Source organism: Camelus ferus, chromosome 9 (genome assembly GCF_009834535.1).
Source record: "Camelus ferus isolate YT-003-E chromosome 9, BCGSAC_Cfer_1.0, whole genome shotgun sequence".
NCBI lineage: Eukaryota > Metazoa > Chordata > Mammalia > Artiodactyla > Camelidae > Camelus > Camelus ferus.
Window position 1 is genome coordinate 15,033,904 of NC_045704.1, and position 13,005 is coordinate 15,046,908.

General features: G+C 48.3%; 1 protein-coding gene across 1 annotated transcript; it reads right to left on the minus strand.

Moving 5' to 3' along the window:
* Window positions 1-904: 904 nt before the first annotated feature.
* On the minus strand, window positions 905-3,703 carry CCDC8 (coiled-coil domain containing 8). Its single transcript, XM_006175115.3, has one exon. The coding sequence runs from the start codon at window positions 2,754-2,756 to the stop codon at window positions 1,371-1,373; it is 1,386 nt and encodes a 461-aa protein (XP_006175177.1). The 5' UTR covers window positions 2,757-3,703; the 3' UTR covers window positions 905-1,370.
* Between the last annotated feature and the right edge of the window lie 9,302 nt (window positions 3,704-13,005).

A 13,005-nucleotide genomic window follows, 5' to 3' on the forward strand; every position in this document is an offset into this window, starting at 1 on the left:
CGCTCCGGAACCGTTGGTTAAAATCATTCACCCGATGGCCCTTCTTGAGCCCTAATGGTGCGTGGGGGCACTGGCCCACTGCCTCGAAGCTCCGAAGTTCCGCCTATCTTTTTGAATTCCAGGCTGCAGAAAGTGGACTTTCCTGTCGAGCAGCAATTCTCAAAGTAAGGTCCCGATACCAGCTGCATCCTCATCTCCTGGGAACTTCGTAGGAATTCATACTCTCAGACTTACAGACTTAGTGAATCAGATCAAAGAAACTCAGGCCAGGACTGCAGCTCTATTCAGGAGGACCCAGCTGGCCTTCAGACCTCCCTCCATGAATTCCCTTTTTCTCCTGCGTGTAGCGAGGCTGCTGCTTTTCCACCCATGAGGGTGGGTCGGGGAGCAAGACAACACAGAGACATGTCCCCCAGCTCCCTCCACGTGTAGCACCCGGGTCTCTCCAGATTATAAGCACCAGCTACGGCACACTGCTCACTACCTCACTGCAACCTACCTTTTTGGCCTGTTCTTATTGCAACGATTTTTTATCAATGTGTCCAGCAGCCATGCTGCCCCAGAAGATGTTTGTGGGGCTTGATCAAAACAGATTCCTGGGCCACACATCCCACCAACAATTCACAGCTCTAGCATGAAGGGCCCCAGAACCTGCATTTGGGACAAGTTTCTCATTTGATTCTTTCCACTGGTACATTTCCCAGATGTACCTGGTAAAGTGTGTGAGGTGTGTAAACTACAGGTCCTGGACCCTCAGAGCCTGCAGAGCCCAGGGGGATGGGGATGGCAAGCAAAGTGACATAAACCCAGGTCACTGTCATGGAGGTGGGAGTGGAGAGGACACAAGGGCATGACAAAAATCATCCTGGAGCATTCTTCAGTTGATGAGTCTAGAGCCAAGACATAAGTTTGCAAACATTTTTATTTGCATGGTGGCCTGCGCCCTGTTTTTAAGTTCAAGGAGACAGTGTACATGTGCCAGAAAGGGGGCAAAGAATAAGGGGGAAAGGAAGGAATGTCTCCCCTGCCTCTCTCTCCTTTTAAAGCTGAGCACCTAGAGTTGCATTTGAGGAAGTTAAAATCATGGGTGATGCAACCCCACTGCATGGGTTTCTTTCTTTACATTCCTTGGATTACTATAAAGAGACTGTATTCAAAGAATCAATGCATGAGAGAGAAAATTTTAACAAGAAAAGGAGGGTGTTAGGCGGAGAGGTGAGGGGCTCTGCCTGGCCCTCGCTCTTTCTCCATTTTCAACTGTGGAGACAGAAAGAGCATCTCTGTCCAGGTGCGGGAGAGTTAGGGACACGTCCTGAGTGGCCAATACCATGGCAGGTGGCGGGGTCCTCTGCGGCCCCCCTGCCCTCACCTCACAGCTGGGCTTCTTGTTCTCCCTGCTCTGCTTCTGCTCTGGCCTCAGCCCTCAGGACCCTGAAGCTCCTGGCCTCGCCTGCCCTGGGGACTCTCTTGGGCAGGGTAGGCAACCGGGGAGTGTGCCAGAAGGCTCTCCGGCGCTTTCGAAACCATGCAAAGCGGCCAGGGGTCTGGAACCTCACTGTCTTGACCTGTTTCCGGGTCCGAGGTCCTGGGGTTGCCCCTGTGGCCCTCCGGGCAGCTGAGGATTCAGTTTCCTGAACACTTGGGGCCTCTGCCCTCTGATTACTTGCAGCCTCTGCCCTCTGATCAGGGATGGCCTCTGCCCCAGCGGGTACAGCCTCTGCCCCATCAGACACAGCCTCTGCTCCCTGGACAGCTGGGGCCTCTGCCCTCTGATTATCTACAACCTCTGCCCTCTGGACAACTGGGGCCTCTGCCCCCTGGACAGCTATGGCCTCTGCCCTCGGATCGGCAGCAGCCTCCACCCTCTGATCACCTGCAGCGTCTGCCTCCTGAGCTCTAGATGCTTCTTCCTCCCTCTTGCGACGCCGGAATGAGGCCCAGTTGATCTTGGGCCTCCACCGTCTTAGGGGGGTCTCAGGCACCCGCCCATCTCCTGCACTGCCCACATTATCCCCCAGGCTGGCGCTGCCTGGCACCGAGGCCCCATCCCTCTCCACCCTGAGTGAGGCCTGCTGGGCCTCGCCCACCCCTGAGCTGGACCTCGGTGCCCAGCCCTTCACCCTCCGCTTCAGCTTCCCCCAGGACACCTGGCTGACATACTCCCGCCACCTGTCGGCTTTGGACAGCTGGGGCCCCGGGTTGTCCTCAAACATGGGCACGGGCAGGTTCACCCGGCGGCGAGCGGGCGCCGCGCTGGGCTTCTTTTCCCCCCGCCGGAGGAAGGCCTCCACCAGCTCCTCGTCATCCTCGCTCTCCAGGTCGCTCCCGAGGAACTTGCTGCCCAGGTAACTGACAGGCATTCTGCGCACCTTCCTACTCCGCCCCGCGCCTTTGTGGCCCTTGTCACCCTTGTCTTTGGAGGTCTCGAAGTCACTGAACTCACTGTCGCTGGCGTTGCTGCTGTCATAAGTGCCCACGACCAGCCGGGGAGGTGGGGTCACCATCTGCTGGACTCTCCTCCTCCCTTGGGGCTCCTTGGGTTTTTTGAGGGGCTGGGGTGGGTGTGGGGTGTTCTTCTCAATGATGCGGGCCACATCTTCCAGCGTGCGGCCTTCTTCCTCCAGAAACTGAGTCAGCCGCTCCCGAAATTCTGCCTCCTTGGTGGCAGGCTTGGAGATGACCCTCCAGACGCCTCCGGCCAGCCTGACCTCGCGGGGGATGAGCAGATAGTCCACGTCCTCCCCGATCTGCAGCATCCCCACCGTAGAGTCCTCCTCCCTGCGGAACACCTTGCCGATCTTCTTAAAGGTCCCCACGGGCTTCAAGGCTTCCACGAGGACGTCCAAATCCACATCTTTGCAGACATCCGGGACACTCCAGAGGATCAGGCAGTCGGGAGAAGGGAGGAAACCCCAGGGGAACCAGCCCCCCACATGGCTTTTCTCGAGGGTCTTTAAGATCTCCAGGGTGAAATCCGGGGTGAGGGCAATGAGCCCAAATTCCTTGTAGCCCTGAGTCTGGGGGTTTAGGGGTGGGGTCCCAGCAGCGCGGCCGAGAGAGTCTCACCTCCCAGTTTCTCTGCCTGCAACAAGTCTGGTCTGGATCAAGTCCGGCTCCCCTCAAGGACTGGTGGGAATCAATTCCCAGGATGCTTACGTGATCCGGGGGGAAGTCGGCCTTGAGGTTCCAAGCCCACCGCCAGCTGCAAACGTGGTGTCCTGGCTCCAACTGGGGGTGCGCGGGACGTGCCTGGAACTTGGGAGAGGACTTCACAGACAAAGACGGCTCGGCTATGGCTGTTCAATATGGCCGAAGCGCTTGGAGGCCGCAGCCCAGCTCCCCAGGAGGGTCTCCCGCCCTAGGCAGGCTGCCACCCGGGTCCAGGTTGACCTTGACGCGGCTCCCGCCTCCCTGCCTGCGCTTAACTCAGGAGGAGCGCGCGCGGGCAGGAAGTTCCTCCTCGCTTTCCCCCCGGGGTGAGGCCCACCTTTCCCCTTCTCATCTTACACTCCCGGACTCGGGAAGACTGACAGGGGGGCTGTCCACTCCCTTCGGGGCGCCCTGGCTCCCCTCCCCCACGGGGTGTGGCCGCGCCCTGGCCTCTGGGGGCCCGGGCTCCGAAGCGGAACGCCCCGCTGAGGCCCACGTCAGCATCTTTCCGCGAGAAAGGCAGCGGTCCCCCAACCTACCATCCCAAGCACGCGGGTTCCAGCCAGGCCCTGGCGGTGGGCGTGCTCATGGGGCAGTCCCTTTGAAAGCCACTGGCATTGTATATGCCCATTTTAAAATCACGTGACTTTTGCTATCAGCGATGCCAACCTATATCCCCAGACATGCCGGTGGAGAACTTGGTACATGGGTCTTCTTGCCCTTGCCCCAGCCCCAGCCGGGTTCTTGGCACACAGTAGGTGCTCCAGAAATATTTTTGAGTGAAGGAATGAACCTAATTGTTACTTAGTGGACACTAACCTGTACTCTCTGTTCCTAGAGTGAAATACTAGGCAGCTCTGAAAAACAGAAGTGACTGAGGAAAGTCACGTTTCATGGAGCACTTCCTGTGTCCTAGGCACCATTCTAAGTGCTTCCTGTGAATGAACTTATGAAATCCCCAGCAAAACGTCATGAGAGGTAGTATGATGATCGATCTTATATTCTAGCTGAAGAAGTAAAGTCACTTGCTCAAGGTCACATGTCCAGGAAGAATTAGAACCTGAATTTGAATCTGAAACAGTCCGACCTATGTGTGTGTGTGTGTAAGTATGTGTGTGAGTGTGTGTGTGTGCGCGCCAAAGGGCCTAGGTGTGTGTACATGTACTCCTCACATGTACAGGCACTGCCAACAGTGGCTGTGTCTGGGGAGGGGGACTGGGGACCCTCAGAGCGAGCAGAGACATGTACTTTTCACTCTGTATCCTTTTGGATTGCTTAGATTTTTAGCAACCAAAAATGTTAATGAAAATAGGGGGTATAGCTCAGTGGTAGAAGCATTGGACTGAAGAAAATGTTAATGAAAATAAGTTAAATTCAGCCAAAGGTCCTCATACTCAGCCACAGACATGGTAGGTCAGGATCCCTGGCACGTGGGGACCGGGATTTGCAAAACTTCCCACCTAACTCTAAGACAGTCAGCTCAGCGACCATATGCAGCAACAACAGCTGTAGTAATAATAAGAGTTAACTTGCACGGATGGTTTCTTTGGAAACAGGCGTCCTGCGATGTGCTGAGCAGGCCTGTTATGAATCTTCAGAGCTACATGGTAGCGTGGGTGCTGTCACTTTCATCTTCTTATAGATGGGGAAACTGAGGCTAGTCTGAAATTGCAACTAGGTGGGGGGCCAGATATTTGAACCAGATCTTAGGTACTGGAATAAACTTCAGGCTCTGCAGATACAGCTGGTCTTCTGCTCCTACCTTAAAGTGCCAGACCGTTTAACTCCTAAAGAGCCACAGCCTGTCCAGCCACCCTCATGATTTATCTGGGTCCACGGAAATGCCTCCTCATTGGGCTCCCTGCTTCCTGCTCCCTACCTGTGATCCATCTCCAACTCAGCCACTTAAGTCAGATCTGTCTCTATTCTTTTTAAATCCTCACCATCTCCCGCAAAACCCTACTAGATCTCCCCCACTTCCTTCTCTCCTCCTCTCCTCCTCACTCTACCCCAGCCACACCTACCTCCGTGATGTTCATGCAACGCACCAGGCTTACTTCTACCTCAGGGCCTTTGCACTTGTTGTTCCTGAGGCCCAGAAAGTTCTGCCCTGCCTTCTCTTGGCAATCTCCCTCTGCTCAAATGTCATCATTTTAGAGAGGACTTAGTGATCCCAAACTACTGGGGGGGGGGGCCTCTACCCTCTTAATGACCCTTGAGCCCAGGAATCCTTAACCCTTTCCATGCTATGGGCCGCTTTCAGGGTGGTTTTTCTATGCATAGAATTGCATCCATTGGATTCAAAGGAGACCGATTATAATGAAATGCAACGATTAAAGAAAGATTACAGCAACAACAAAACCCGTAAACTTTAGTATAAGGTATAAAAATGAACACGTGTGATTTTGTTTAACTCACGACATGTGATTTTACTGAACTCCAGAAGGAACCAGAAAAATATGAAAGGAAAGAGGGAAGGGGGAGAGAGAGAAGGGAAGAGAGAGAGAGAAAGAAGGAACAAAGAAAGATGCTCGGGGGCGTGGGACGGTTAAGGTCTTAGCGAGGTCTTTGCACGGTTATTGGCTCATTCTGGTTGTTTTTGCTTCAGCAGAGTCGGGTCGTTAGGCTTCTCTGGATTTTCTCCTCCTCTTTCTTCTCACAAGCTCTGTCCCAGCGGCGGCGCTCAGCCGGCGCCGGGTCGCCAGCCACCGCTCCCTCCCTTTTGCGCACTTTCTCACCCGCCGCCCAGCGGTCTCCATGGCAACGAGGAGACGCGCTCCGTCGCGAGGGCCAACTCTGAGAGGGTGGGCCCAGGCAGAGGGCGGGGCAGGGGAGCGCTTCTTCTTGGCTTCTTATTCCTGCCCTAGGCCTGATCCCCGAAATCAGCTTCCCTGAAAAGCTGCTTTGTAGAGGCCCGAAACTAAAAGTCTCTAAGACATTGGGTTTTGTAACTGTAAAAGTTCTGTGTGTGTGGCCGAGGTTGGGGGCTGGAGGGGTGGACTTTATCCTAGAAATAAAACCCTCAAACTGCAAAAATTGCCAAACCCTAAACAGTTCCGTTGTGGATGTTTTAGATTGCCCAGATCTCTGGCAGGCGAGATTCCCCAGCCCCCCTGAAAAAAAAACGATAATTATAGCTCCCACTTTTATACTTGTTTAAAAGAAACGAAAAATCCAAAAAGAATAGGAAAGAAAACAAAACACGGTCCAAATCTCTCTACCCAGCTATAGTTGGTTGCCGCTTTAAAACATAATGATAACAATGAAAGTGACACACACACATTAAGAAAATGCTGACGTTATAGAAAGATGTAAAATGAAATCCCTCTTCCAGCCCCAAACCTCAAGCTTCTCTCCCCAAAGTAACCACAGTTAGATACCTCTGTACTTTTACAAAAAAATTTAAAAAAAAACAGGTTTCATGGGTAATTTTAGAATTTACCCCATGAGGATTTTTAACATCATCCTGAATTCATCATAGCCCTTACCATGTCCTGGTATTTTCTCATTTATTAATTGTCTCACTCTATTAGAATACTAGCCTCATTAGTGGGATATTTATCTGGTCTGTTCACTGCTGAATTCGCAGAATCTAGGACAGTGCTATAGATGCTCAAAATATTTGTTGAATGAATGAATGAATGATGGGATTAGATCTAGTACTAAAAACTTACTTTTTTCACTTAATAGCATGTCTTGAAGTCTTTACATATCAGTTCATGCAGATCAATTTCTTTTTCTTTTTTCTTTTTTTTTTTTTGACAGAGGAGAGGTAATTAGATTATTTATTTATTTTTTAATAGAGGTACTGGGGATTGAACCTCGAACCTCATGCATGCTAAGCACGTGCTCTACCACTGAGCTATACCCTCCCCCCAGATCAATTTCCGTTTTCTTTTTCATGACAGCATCCACCTTTCCATAAGCCCTCAATCTGGGAACATGATAATACTCATAATAATACATTTTTCTTGAGCAACTATTTTGTCCCTGACCCGGTGCCTTTTCTCTTTTAATCCTTACAACCCCTCCTAAACAAATATTATTCTCATTTTCAGGATGAGGAAAACTGAGGTCAAAATTCGCCACACAGCTACGAAGTGGCAGAGCTTTGAATCCCTCAGTTTCCTTAGATTCCAACCCCACTCTTAAGACTCTTTTATTTGCCCTGTTGCCTGGGTGGGTTGGGGATGGGAAGCAAGGTTGGTAGGAAGTCCCTGAAGACTTCTCTCCCAGGTGACATTTGTAACCTTGGCACTGTCACTAGATTTAGCTTCAGTCTCAAGTGTCCAGAAATCAGATCCCTGTCTAGAAAGAACAGAATATAAATCATCCACAGTCTTGAACCAGATACCATTGGGTTAGTTGACAGCACATAGTAGGTCCTCAACAAATACAGCAGGAAGCAGCCTTATGGTCCACACTCTGCCCGCATAATTGGATCACCCCTACGTCCTACCCTCCTCAATCCAAAATCTGAAGGTGGTTTGGTGAATGTGGAAGCAAAGCTGGAAGTTAGTGGTCATATAGTTGAAGAATCACTCATTCATCCATTCATTCATTCATGTGGCATATTTCTCTAACATAGTGATTCTCAAATCGGGTTGCACATTAGAATCACTGGAGAGAGTTTTAGAAATTCCAGTTTCCTGAGTCCAACCTACTGGATCAGAATGTCTTAGGGTGGGGGTTGGGTACTACATTAAAAAATCTTCCCAAATGACTCTGACAGAGATGATCGTTAGTGTGGCTGGGCAGAAGCAAGGGAGGAACTGAGTGTCCTCAAAGGAATATGGCCAGCTGGAGGTCCCCCAGTACCTGCCAAGAGCCAGATTGGAAATTAGAGTTTTTCCAATTTTAGCAACATAGACAATCCCTTTAAAGGGGAGGGGAGGACTCTCAAGTTGAATAGTGTCTACCCAAAGATTTCACGTCCCAATCTCTGGAATTTGGAAATGTTGCTTTAGTTGGAAAAAGGGTCTTTGCAGATGTAACTAAGGATTTGAGACGAGATTGTCATGGATTATCTGGGTGGACCCTAACTGCTATCAAAGAGTGTCCCTTATAAGAGAGAAGCAGTAGAAGACAACCTAGACACAGAGAAGATGTACAGAGTCGGAGGAGGTCATGTGAAGATGGAGGCAGAGACTGGAGTGATGGGGCCACAAGCCCAGGGGCACCTCGAGTACCCAGAAACCTGAAGAGGGAAGGAAGTCTTCTCCCCTATAGCCTGCAGAGGGATCTCAGCCTTGCCCACAGCTTGACTTGGGACTTTTGGCAGGCAGGACTGTGAGAGAATAAATCACTCTTGTTCTGAGTCAGCTGGTATGTGGTTATTTGTTACAGCAGCCACAGGACACTGATCCAGACTTTTTAGTGTGGCTACCAATTCCCCAGACACTCTAATGAAGAAATCTCCAAATGAAAATATTCAAGTTTTATTCCTTGACCTTATCTCTCAAGAATAATTGTCCTTGAAATGAAAGAATTCCTGTGCAGTGTCCTGACCCCCAGGAATCAGTTTTGGATGATGGGAACCTTGGAAGTGTTTGAAAATGCCCCCTCCCTAGTCTGTGGAACTTCAATCTGCTGCCTGCCCCTTGTCGCTAACCTCACACCAGGTCAATCCAATGGTTAGACCTCCCTTCTCTCAGGATCTAGTAAGCCTTTGGTATTTACATATCTCACACTGAACTTTTCCTTAAAGTCGCCTCACCCTTCCTGAGCACTCACTCTTACATCTTTTTGAGTCTTCATGACCACCCTCAACAATAGGTACTATTATTATCAACCCATTTCACAGATGAGAAAATTGAGGCAGCACACCTTCAGACTGGCCTACTCTTTATTTCATTAAAAAAAAAAGTCAGTGTGGAGGGTATAGCTCAGTGGTAGAGCACGTGCTTAGCATGCCCAAGCTCCTCAGTTCAATCCCCAGTACCTCCAATTAAAAAATAAATAAATAAATCTAATTACCTCCCCCTCAAAAAAGAAAAAAAGGTTTAAAAAGGAAAATTTAAAAAAGAACACCAACATAAAAAAAAGTCAATCTTACTGAGAGTATACTTTATATCTTAGACAACCTAAGTTTGTGGTAAGTTTTAGAGTCACCATCACCACAACCAAGATATAGGTCACTTCCATCACCCCGAAAAGTTTCCTCATGCCCTTTGTGGTGGTCCTCTTCTGCCTCCCCTCAGTCACCGATCTGATTTCTGGCCCTCAAGTGTTGCTTTTTCTAGAGTTTTGTGTAAAAAAAATCATATAGCATCTGTCGTTTTCGTGTGGCTTCTTTCACTCAGCATGTGATTTGGAGATTCATCTGTGTTGCTCTGTGTATCTGTAGTTCATTCCTTTTTAAAAAAAAATTTTAATGGAGGTACTGGGGGTTGAACCCAGGACCTCTTGCATGCTAAGCATGTGCTCTACCACTGAGCTATGCCCACCCTCCTGTAGTTCATTACTTTTATTTGCTATGTAATAATTTATTATGTGATACTTTACAAGTGGTCTACCCATTCACTTGTCAGTGGACACTGGGTTGCAGCAGCGTTATGACTAAAGCTGCTATGATTATTTCAGAGCCTATGTTTCTCACTGCAAGGTGTACACTCTCTCTGTTGCAAAGAACCTCTAAGGGTGGGTAGTATTAGCCCCACTTTACAGATGAAGAAACTGAGGCCCAGAGAGGTGAAGTCAGCTCCCTGAAGACACATAGCTAATTGGTGGCAGAGTCAAGATTTGAACCCAACCCTGGGCAGCTCCAAATCCTTTGACACTCCTTCCATCATGTGTTCTGTTGTTGCCAAGGCACGGTGGGTATTGTCTCCTGAAGGGCATTACCCTGGTGGATTGACCCATTTGCCTTTCTTCAGCATCTCAGTTTCCATAACAGCCTTTTGTCAGCCCTCAGAGAATATATTGTCTCCTGAGGGAACTAGGCCCGTGTTTATCAAGTTCAGGAATCTGAGCTCTAAAACCAGGCTGATGTGTTCTTTGTCAACGCAAAACACAACTATCACTGGACCCAAGATCCCAACAGCCAACCCAACAGCTTCTGCCTCTCAGCCACTGCGCTAAGTTGTTTCTGTGTCTGAACAGATTTACTTCTCCCCCAAATCTGGTGAAATATCCCCATTTTACAGATAAGCAACCCGAGGCACAAGGAGGTCAAGTGGCTTGCTCTCAGGCTCCCACTCTGGGAAATGAAGGAGCCAGGACTCGAACCCAGCCATCTGTGTGTCCATTACTCCTCTTCACCTCCAAACCTCCATAAATAAGACAGGTGTCTGCTGCCTGTTGCCTGGTGAGCAAGCTGATGAGAGGAATTTCATATCTAGTTCCGCTCTGCACTTACACAGACATTTATCTGTTGTAAGTTTATCACTGTATTAACCGAGTCTTTTTCCTCTACTCTTATGCTTTGACATCTGGGACTTGATGCTCCTCCCAGGGTTGGGCAGTTACTGGAGAAATGGAACAATGCTTGCTCTTGAAAGTTTTTAAATGCAAGCCAATCGACCAATCCAGAGCCCACACCCCCACCTACCTCCTTTATCAGGCTCTCACACTCTGGGCCACCATCCACCTGCCCTATCCACCCAGGGCCAGCTCCCAGACAACTAGGGGTGCCCCTTTACCCCAGAACCTGCTGAAATGATTCAAACTAGCCAATTCTCAGCCTAAGCACCCTGCCTCACCCACTCCTTCCCTGCAGAAACCACAATAAATGCTCTTGTCCATTGTTCCCTGTCTCCCTCACCCTCTGCCTCTGGATGGACCTGGTGCTTCTTCGGGTGGCCTCCCCCATGGTGTAACATGTCCCCTTCTCTTGGGATCTGTGTTGGGGCACAGACTCTGGTCAGAAAAACTTGGGTTTCAATTTATCTTGAGCTTTCTTGCATGGCTTTAGGCAAGTCACTTAACCTCTTTGAGCATCACTATCTTCAGCCAGAGAATGAGAAGAAGATCATGATAAAAGTACAGTTCATAATCACTTATCTCCTCTTCTGAAATCCAAAAAGTTCTGAAAGAAAAAAATTACAAAAAAAAAGAATTGGAAGCAAGATCTAGACTGAGATGAGGCTACTTCTGGTCTTAATTTATTTCACTTAATGTTCAATATCCTACATGTCCCTACTATTAGAATACCAATGGATTTAATTACAGGAGCTGCCCAAACCCCTCTGTGGGGGTGAATTACACAAATAAGATACAATCATTGTATCACTTTTCTAAAATCCAGACCTCTCTGAATTTTGAAACACATCTGGCCGGAGAGTTTGGGATCCAGAATTGTGGACCTCCAACACCATACCTCCAGGGACGGGAAGATACAATGAAGTGATGAGTATGAAGGACTTTGCACAGTGCCTGGAACAGCTCGTATTGTTTCTATTCTAGATAAACTGTTTCACCTTTCCCATCAGTCACTGGAAGCCTGAGGGATAGAAAAGAACTGTGTGTCTTGTGTCTTCTTGGCCGTGAGCTCTGATAACACCACTTTTTGAAACAGTGCAGTCCTGGAAAACATCAGTCAACTCATAGAAGTGGTTTTCATGATTTTTTTTTAGCATATAGATTAACTTAATTTGTTTTCCAAATTAAATCTACTGTGGAGCCTTCCAACATATCAAATAGCAAGCTATAATTGTATTAGCATACATTTACTTCATAAGCTCATATATGTACAATATAGCATGAACCACAAAGAACAATGAAGAGTTTTCATTAAACTATGTTTGAAAATGGGGGTTTACAAAGGCCAGCTGCAGCCTTCAGCACATCCAATTTACTTTGGGTTTGCTGTGTACCAGCCATGTCTTGATCCACGTAGATAAGTAGCTTCAAATGGTAACCCATTTTGTGCAACAGCTTGTTTTGCAATCTCAGGAAATTCTTCCACTAGTCCAGAAAAACTCCAAAGAGAAGTGGTCTGAGATTTGGGTTTTATGGGCAACCCTGAACAACCACTCACAGTATGGATACAAACGTGAACATTGTATGTGAAACACCCCAAGCCCACAAGAAGCACATAACGTGGTCTTAATACTGCAATATGATGATCGGAAATGTTACGCTGTCCTTTGTTATTATACAACGATTGTGCCTTGATGGGAGACTAGCACGCCACGAAGGAATGTACCTGAGGTTTGTGTAGCGTTTATTCAAACTGAGGAAATAATGAACCAAGTTGTACAATATTCTGAGTGAGGACACCTAAGCTGGAAATTTACAAGGAATACAGAGATCAGTAGAAACATACAAACTCCTAGACCATGGATGCACTTGTAAGAAGTTCCAGTATATGTGTGGGGATGGCAGGAAAAGCTTTATCCCAACCATTGCACAAAGAAAAAAGCTGTTGAGGCTGATAGTAGAGAACCAGCTTGGTGGAATGGACAAAAATCAGAGTCTTCCAGGTTTTAGGTGATGTCAAAGCAAGTGAACTCTAGAAATTCCTCTGTCTTGACATCTGCTGCGAATGCAAGGACCTAAGGGGAGTTTCTGACTGCCTGAGGGTGGGTTGCTTGTCTGCACCCTGGCTGCCAAAGTGGGGCTATAGTGAAGGAACTTCCATCTTTTGGCTTTGCAAGAGGGGAAAAATAGAGTAGCTTTGCAGAAATAAGAAAGGGGGTTGGATGCTGGAATTCACAGACATGACTGATGCCCACCACGGTAATACACTGGGGATCTCCACTACTACAATTTGGTAGGTAACAATCTGAGCCTGTTTCTCTGTGTATAGATTGTATTCTTTAAAATTGCATTTTAGAAAAGAAGTTCAGCTCAAACATTTGCAAATCCCTAAACTAATGGAAATTTGCAAACTCACAGGTCAGATGTCCTGAACAA

What these genes read in the sequence shown, in the direction of transcription:
- CCDC8 (XM_006175115.3), bottom strand. Translation starts at nt 2,756, where the DNA reads ATGCTGCAGATCGGGGAGGACGTGGACTATCTGCTCATCCCCCGCGAG.